Source organism: Psammomys obesus, unplaced genomic scaffold (genome assembly GCF_907164565.1).
Source record: "Psammomys obesus unplaced genomic scaffold, mPsaObe1.curated_primary_1811, whole genome shotgun sequence".
Lineage (NCBI taxonomy): Eukaryota > Metazoa > Chordata > Mammalia > Rodentia > Muridae > Psammomys > Psammomys obesus.
The window spans coordinates 13164945-13173346 of record NW_026596240.1 but is presented as its reverse complement, the minus strand read 5'-3'; the positions used below and the strand labels follow the sequence as shown (position 1 = coordinate 13173346).

The 8402-nt window shown below is 50.5% G+C and overlaps 1 protein-coding gene across 1 annotated transcript in view; it reads right to left on the bottom strand.

Annotated features, from left to right (window-relative positions):
• Dysf (dysferlin) overlaps positions 1 to 7152 on the bottom strand; it is a 114751-nt gene extending 107599 nt beyond the window's left edge. The window contains exon 1 of the mRNA XM_055596386.1: positions 6903 to 7152. Coding sequence (XP_055452361.1) covers positions 6903 to 6990 — 88 coding nt within the window. The 5' untranslated portion in view covers positions 6991 to 7152. The remainder of the gene's footprint in view (positions 1 to 6902) is intronic.
• Between the last annotated feature and the right edge of the window lie 1250 nt (positions 7153 to 8402).

The following is an 8402-nucleotide window of genomic DNA, read 5'->3' as shown; positions in this document are numbered from 1 at the left end:
ACACACACACACACACACACACACACACACACACACACACACACACAATCTCTACCTCTGTCCCAACTCTAGCCCTCCATAGCCAGCACAGGAAATCTGCAAGGGGTATCTAATATTTTCAGAGAATACTCAAAGGAACTTCAGTAAACCCTTGGCCTGTGTCCAAGAAACAGGGATTCCACGTACATTTTCCATAAACCAGAAAAGCAACAGCTGGTGACCCAAACCCTGGACACATCCTGAGGCCTCTTTCCATCTGAACCTCCAACTTCCTGGTCTTCCTGCTAGTCATTGCTCAGAGCTTTCCCTAAACACATAGCTGTTCCCTTGTAGACTTCAGACTGGGGCCTGAAACTCAAGGGGGCCTCCTCTCAAAAAGAATTGTCTCAATGATAAAGCTGCCATATAGCTATGGAAATAGCTTAGATGGTAAACGCTTGCCATGGAAACATGAAGAGAGGAGTTCCAGCCCCAGAACCCATGTAAAAAAAGAGCCAGATGAGGTAGAGCACACCTGTAATCCCAGTACTAGAAGACAGGTGTGCCTGCTTATGTAAGCATGTGCACACACAGGGAGAGAGAGAAAATGAAGCTGTAATGGGGAATGAGGCTTCTCCATATTTGTTCTTCCCTCTTCCACTGAAATCCCCCATAGTTTTACCTGGTACTTGGTATCCAAATTGAAAACTATGTTCCCAGTCTCCCTTGCAGCTAGATGTGAGTAAGAGACCAATGAAATAGGAGGAGGAAGTATGTATGTGTGTCTTTATGGAGAAAAATTGTGCTTCCCCAGCACCTTTCATCCTAGCTGGAATGTGATCTATGACGCTGTGCTATCCCAGGCCATATTGTCAAGGACATGCCCTAGAGAGAATGCAGCAACCAGCAGAGGATCCTGGACAACCTGAGGCATCAGGAGCTTTCAAACTAGGATGGCAATCTCAGTGATTACCACGGTTTATCAGGGCGGCACTAGGGGTCTCATAATGCTGGGTATGCATGGGCCTACGGAGAGCCCAACCTGTTCACCAGCAGGAGGAGGGTAAAAGGGATGAAAGGCCGGTGGGAATAGAATCAATTGTGAAGCAGTTTGTATAACAAGTCCAGGTGGGTTTGTTTGTTTCTTTGGGTTTTTTGTTTGTTTGTTTGCTTGCTTGCTTTGCTTCGCTTAGATTTCATGTTTCCATACTGACAGAGGTAAGGAAAAATAAAATTTTAAATTCTCATTGGCTTTAATGTTGTCACCACTCATGGGTGCTGATGGATAAGGGGGAGGTTGCTGGCCTTCACTGTGTTGTTCTGTACTGTCCTGTGCTGTCCTATAGTTTACACTGTATATCAGACAATACACTGACTCACCTACAGATATGTTATCTTGAAACAATACAATGTCTCATAGCAAAAGTGTGCCCAAGTTAAGCATTGGAAGATTTTCCACACCAATCTCCTTGTAAAATCAGAGCAGCCAGATGTGGTGGCACATGCTTTAATTCTAGCACTAGAGGCAGAGATAAGGCCAGCCTGGCCTACAGAGTGAGTCCAGGACTCTGTTACACAGAGAAACCCTGTCTTTGGAAAAAAAAAAAAAAAAAAAAAAAAAGGAAGAAGAAAGGAAAAGCAAAAGGAGGAAAAAAAATCAGAGAATCTGACAAAGGAGCTTTACCACAAATCTAACACCTGTGTTCACGTCGAGGGCACACAGGCCCCCACTTACCCTATGAACACACGTCTTTTCTCTATAGCCTAATATAGGTGGCATCACTGGCCAGGCTCCCAAGACACAGGGGAGTTTGTGGTCCTGATCTCTGCGATCTCTCGGTGGCCCTTCCCCCTGACCATGGATGAAGACTGAAGCTTTCTTTGCCCACATTCTCATACTATCTGGAGCTTGATTCCCCAAGACCTAAACACCAACCACCTTGAGGCAAAGACCTTGACTTCTGCTCAGTGACACTACTCTTTCGAGGGATGCTTTGACTGGGTTTGCCAGATTCCTTTAGGACACGTTTTCCCGCCCCTAAACCTCCCAGAAGTGTGGCTGCTCCGTGTGTCCTCTCTGCTACCACCACCTCTCTGTGGTGTCCCAGGCCAATCACTGCCTTCATGTTGCTGAGAGTATAGACACTCATGTGGTCCAACTACAGCCGTAATTATATGACCCCCAGGAAGAGCCTGCTGTGCTGGAAATGATGTAGGCTTCTGGCCGTCCCCCTTTTTCTTATAGGGTGACCCAGAACTTGCAGAGGATTTAGCGTCTGTGACAATGAGACGATGACACTTTGCAAAGCTGTTGGCTTCAGTACAGTACCCTACAAGGGCATCATAGGACAGATGTAAGTTCTCTCCCCACAGCTAGTTCTTCCTCCAAGAGACAAAGCTGGACAGAAGCCAGCAGGCAGGTAGTGAGAGAGAGAAAGCATGAGAGAGGGAAGGACCAAGAAGGATTGAGGCCCCCGGGGGGGGACAGGTCGCTGTAGAAATATGCGTTTAGAGAGGCATAGCAGCATTCTGAGGCTGTGGCCTGCCATTGGGCAAGGTGGACAGTGCCTCAGTTTAGAAGGGCTTGTGAAGGAGCGGCAGACAGAGAGACAAGGGTCCCTGCACATGGCCAAACAAATAGCAGCCATGCAGCTGTTGTGTCAGTTCGGGAAGCCATTGGATGGACAAATGGAGCTAATGCTAGAACCGATCAGCTGAAAGCTTTCATAGGCCTCTACAATAATCCCTCCATACATGTACATGTTACTAATAATAGTAATTACAGAAATGCACAATTATAAATAATAATTATAGTTAGCACGCATTAACTTTTCAGTGCTTGTTTATTGAGACAGAGCCTTATGTAGCCCAGTTCAGCCTGGAACTCTTCGAAGCTGAGGCTGGCATTGAGCTTCAGATCCTCCTGCCTCCATCTTCCAAGTGCTGGGATTACACATATTTATCACTGATCCTGGCGTTGTGCAGAGGTGGGGATCAAACCCAAGGTCTCTTCCTGCTGGGCAAACATTCTGCCAACCAAGCTATATTCCCAGCCCTAGAGTTAACAAGTGCTGAGCCCTCGGTACTACTGAAAGTGCTTCCCCTGGCCTGCCCACTTCGCAGTGGAGGAAAGTGAGGCAATTTGTCCAAGGATGCACAGTTGAAAAGTGGCAGAGCTAGACTGCAAAGTTCAAGATTCAAAATCCTTTATGTCCAAAGCTGGTGCTCTCAGCACTCCCCCCTCCCTCTCTCCCTCCCTCTGTCTCCCTATTTCTCTCTCCCTCTGTCTCTCTCCTTCTCTCTCCCTCCCTCTCTTAATAGTTTTATGACACTGGGTTGTGACCAAGGCTGCCAGCTGCCTGTGCTCCTTAGTCCCCTGACCGGCCCATCAGACACGGAGGAGGTGAGTCAGGGCAGAAGCTTGCTGAGATGAGAGCAAGCACAGAGGCCCTCTGGACCTAGGTGAGTAAGGAGTATGAACTATGTGTGTGACACGGCAGTGGGCCAGGGTGGTATGTGTATGAGTCAACACGCAGATGAGCACCAGAGCCCAAATTCAATCTTCTCCTTCCTCCTTTTGTCTCTGAGTCAGACCTACAGCCAGAAGAAGATGATAGAGCAAGTAAAGATGGTGCAGGTCCAGGCTGCCTGGGCATGAAACCCCACCTCCAGTCCTTACTGGAGCAAACATCAGGCTAGTCACTTTCAGCTTAGTGCCTCAGTTTCTATGAAGTGGGGTTATGAGAGTCGCTGCCAACTGTGCTTGCTATTGGACCAGAACACAGCTCGTGTTACATATTCTGTACAGAAGCATGTCAGTTATAATGAGTTTGGATCTTGTCCACTGGATTTTTGTTGCATTTTATAGAAACAGTTTCTGGAAATGATATTGTGCTTATGTTTAGCCAATGTCCACTTTCCTTGTGAGAGACTTACTTATTAAGAGCCAGGAGATGGTGGTCCACGCCTTTAATCCCAGCAAAAGCAGGTGAATCTCTGAGTTCAAGGCTATCCTGGTATACAGTGAGTTCCAGGATAACCAGGGCTGCACAGAAAAACCCTGTCTCAAAGAAAAAGGAGTTAGGACCCTCAGCCTTTGGGTATCTGTCCTACATGCACTCCTCACAGCCCCGTGTTTCCTCTCCTAGACTCAGCCCTACACTGGGCAACCAGCCTGGTGGTGTGGGCGGCATACAGCATGCATTCCAGAGCCCTTTCTTATTCATGGGCCTCTTGTGAAAGGAGGCTCTGACAAGTGTACCACCTTGGCAAAGTGGGGACAAATCTCTCTGGGTCAAATCCTCATCAGTGAAGAGGGTAATACCCTTGCCCTTTGACCCTAAAGAGCTGACTGAATTTACTGCCCCACAGAGGATCTGTGAGATATTGTGACCATCACTGGGAAGGCAGCTCTAGGTCAGCTAGGGAAAATAGGCTTCCCAGAAGAGCATTCTGCATTTCTGTCCCAGGCCAGAGCCTGCTCTGTAATCAGTCACCAATCTGGCCCTGACAGAGAGGAGCAGAAGGGTGAGCAAGCTTAAATAGTGCAAGACAGCCAAATTTAGACATGGGCTAAGAGTTTGGCTAGTGCTGGACATGGAAGGTGGCCAGAGCCTGGGGGAGGGGAAAGAGTTCATTCTCTACTGCCTGACAATGATATCCTGGGTTATGAATTCCAGCCAGGCTTCTTCTCAGGTTCAGAGACAATACACTTCCTTTCTCTACCCTTGGTTCTGGGCTCCAGGAAAGGGGAACATACCCAAATGAGCCAGGCAGCAGCAAAGAGGACTAGGGATGCCCTCCTCCAGTGTGGGTGAGGGAAGGCTCCAGGCAGGTCCCTGGAGCTAAACGAAGACAGGCCTGAAGCCACAGCAGCCATACTTCCAGTGAGCTAGAAAGCACTCCTGTTTATTATTCTCCCTAGCCTTTCTCCTGTTAGAGCTCCTGAGTCTGCCCTGGGGGTGGGTGGACAAGAGGAAAAAAATGCAATGAACCTTTGCAGAAAAGGAAGGAGGCCAGGGAAGCTGGAAGGAAATCATGGCTGCCTGAATGGACACCACAGGAGACCAAGCCGGTGAGAGTAGAATCATCTAGACCATCCACTGGAAAAGCACAGAGGATAGAGGCGTACCTTTACAAAGCCCGCAGAGACATTGTCCACAGGCTTGCAGAGAATGAAGAGCAAGCTTATCTGGTCTCTCAGGACAGCATCCCCTCTTCCCTCAGCAGGGAGCAGAAGGGAAAGAGGAGGAGGGACAGCACGGGTGCTCCCCTCTGCAACAGTGGCTCTCAGCCTTCCCAACGCTGCAACCCTTTCATACAGCTCCTCATGTTGTAGCCCACAATCATAAAATTATTCTGTTGCTACTTCATAACTGAAAATTTGCTACTGTTATGAATTCTAATGTAAACATGATATACAGGATATGATGTATGGATCCTCTGTAAAAGAGTCTTTTGACCCCAAAGGGGCCCCAACCCACAGGTTGTGAACCACTGCTCTAAAAGCGTACAACATGGAGTCCAGAGCCCTCAGCTAGGCAGCTAGGCCAGGCTGAAAGTCTCCACCCAACCACACGGGAAGACCCACACGCTTGTCCCGTCTGCTGGGAACACATCGATAAAGCTCATTTCCAAAGGCCTCAATGGGAAGCTGGTGGACAAAGTCAAAGCATGGTGGAGGGTGAAGACAGCGCACATGTGGAATATTCTCTAAGCTCTTCAGTTCCTTCTCATGAAGGCTGCTTTCCTGGCTGCCCACCCTGGGTCTCTGCCAAAGAGGCACAAAATTCTACACTCAGCACAGGGTGTTCCCAACACATCTGCGGTGCCACGCTTGCCTCAAGCCTGCCTTCTGAGGGAAGCCATTCTTCAGGGCATCCCAGACAGACCCCAGAGTGTGCACATGTCTGTGAGCACATGTGCACAGGTGATGAGCGGTGACACTGAAAGAGGATGTTCACCGGATGGACAGGGGCTGACTCACGCTCTAATCCCCTGGGCTAGGTGTGCAGGGAAAAGAGGACTGGTAAGGAAGGAAGCTGAGAAAGAAATGTAGAGGGGAGATGGCGAAACTGACCCAAACCCTTGCCCTCTCCTCCTGATCCCCACTACGTGTCGGAGCTGGAAGATAAGCTATGAAGTCGTGGTTCTGGAGTGGGTAAGGGCTGCTCCGGGAAAGCAGACACGGCCAGCCTTCACATCCTGAAGGAAAAGTGCAGGCATGGCTTTACCAAAGCTTGCCGTGGAGAGGCTCAGGACTGGAGAGGAGCAGCCTGCCTGGCGTTAGGGGACCCCAGTCTAGTGAAGCCCAAATACCATACCAACAGGCACCATTCTGTTTAGAGTAAGGAAGAGAAGAACGTCTTAAAGGTTAGTAATGGTGACAGCTAAATTTTCTCCATCCCGTGTGTGTGTGTGTGTGTGTGTGTGTGTGTGTGTGTGTGTGTGTGTTTACGCGTGCGCGCGCGCGCGCCCGGGGGCTGGGGTGGGGGGAGGCGGGATAGGATTCCTGGAGGTGTGGCTATGCTCTGCCTCCAGTGGCAGCCAGTCTGCTAGTCTAGCATCTGAAAGTGAGGAAAGGCCCAGGGAAGTTATAAATAGGCAGAGGCCCGGGCCTTCGGGGGAGAGGGACAAAGCCCTGCTACACAGGGTTGTGCAGTCAAGAGTGAAAAGAGATCTTTTAAGAGATCCAGGGAAGAGGGTTAAGGCAGGCCCTCCTGCTCTACCTCAGTACCGCCCTTGGCTCAGCTGAAGAGCAGCTGGGGCACTTGATTTCACAGCCTCAGCTTCCCACGGGTCGCCGCACCTTCTCTGTATCTTTTCAATACCTAACATTAGCCTGGAAGAGCCGGTCTTTTCCCTGGCTTCCAGGCACGCTCCCCGGGAGCCAGGGTGCCTGGCTGGGTCTCCGGCCGTCCTACCTGCAAACACCGCGGAGCAGTAGGCATCGCTGATGTCGGAGTCCGGGGTGTGGACATTCTCCGCGAAAAGGACGAAGACTCGCAGCATCGCGAAGCAGGAGAGGCAGGGTCAAGGTCCCTCAGAGCGAGGTGGGCCTGGATGAACGGCTGCCGGCTCGCAGGTGCTGTTCTGAGGAGGAGCGGCTAGTTCAGGGGGCCGCAGACTAGAACCCCGCCTCCGACTGGCCGGAGAGCGGAGCACAGGGGCTTCTGTTCACTTCCCACCCCCGCAGTCCTGCTCCAGCCCCACGGAACTGTAATCCAACGCCCCGCCGGCAGCCTTTCCAATGACACGGCACTTTGCTCCAGACCCTGAAGCTGCGGGCTGGGCGGTGGCCGCGGTGGCCCGAGCAGCCGCGGCTCCGGGACGCAGGGCCGTGCGGCTCCTCCCCTGACCTTCCACCTCCAGCCAGGAGCTGTGCGGTGTTGGCTAAGCTGGCCGCTGGCAGTGGCCCGGGGAGTGACCGCTCCTCAGAAGCCAGTCGGGCAGCCCCCGGGAGGAAGAGAGCTGGAGCAGGCGCAGCTCCGGCGCTTTTGCCGAGAGCTCGGAATTGCATTGGTGGACAGCACAGCGACTTTAAAAACTTAGCCTCCTTTCCTGGCTGGAAAAGTAGCCGCGTTAACACAGTAGTTTGCAACGCTCCTAGTGCTGTGACCCTTTCATACAGTTTCTTCGTGTTGTAGTGACCCCAACCATAAAATTATATTCGTTGCTACTTCAGGACAAATTATACGGGTTGCTACTTCGGAACGGTAATTTGCTACTGTTATGAATTGCAATGTAAACATCTGATACCCCGGGGATCCGATTTGTGATCCTTGTAGAGGGGTCACGACCCACAGGTTGAGAAGCCTGCGTAAACACAAACTACAAAGGAAGACAGAAGTCTCTGGATCCTTAAAACAGAACAAAACAAAAACTGTATTAAAATAAAATTTGAATATTTAACAATTCAGGCTCCCCTTTGAACTTATAAAATGCACGTGACAATTTGCATTGACTACCTGAGTCGGTTGATCTGTGCCTTGTCCTACTGCTTCAAGTAACTTTTCCCTTATCTTCTAAACAGAATTGGAGAGATAAGATGTCTCAGTTGTTAAGAGCACTTGCTAGCCCCTCCCCCAGCCCCCCTCTCCCAAAAAGCCGGGTGTGGTGGCACACTCCTTTAATCCCAGCACTGGGGAGGAAGAGGCAGGCAGATCTTTGAGGCCAGCCTGCTGTACAAAGCGAGTCCACGACAGTCAAGACTACACACAGAACCCCTGTCTCCAAAAACAAGACAAAACAACCCCCCCCCGAAACCAACAAAACAACAAAAAAGAGAGAACTTGCTTCTCTTGTAAGAGAACTTGGGTTTGCTTCCCAGTGCCTATATCTTGGAAGGAAGGGAGGGAGGGAGGGAGGGAGGAAGGAAGGAAGGAAGGAAGGAAGGAAGGAAGGAAGGAAGGAAGGAAGGAAGG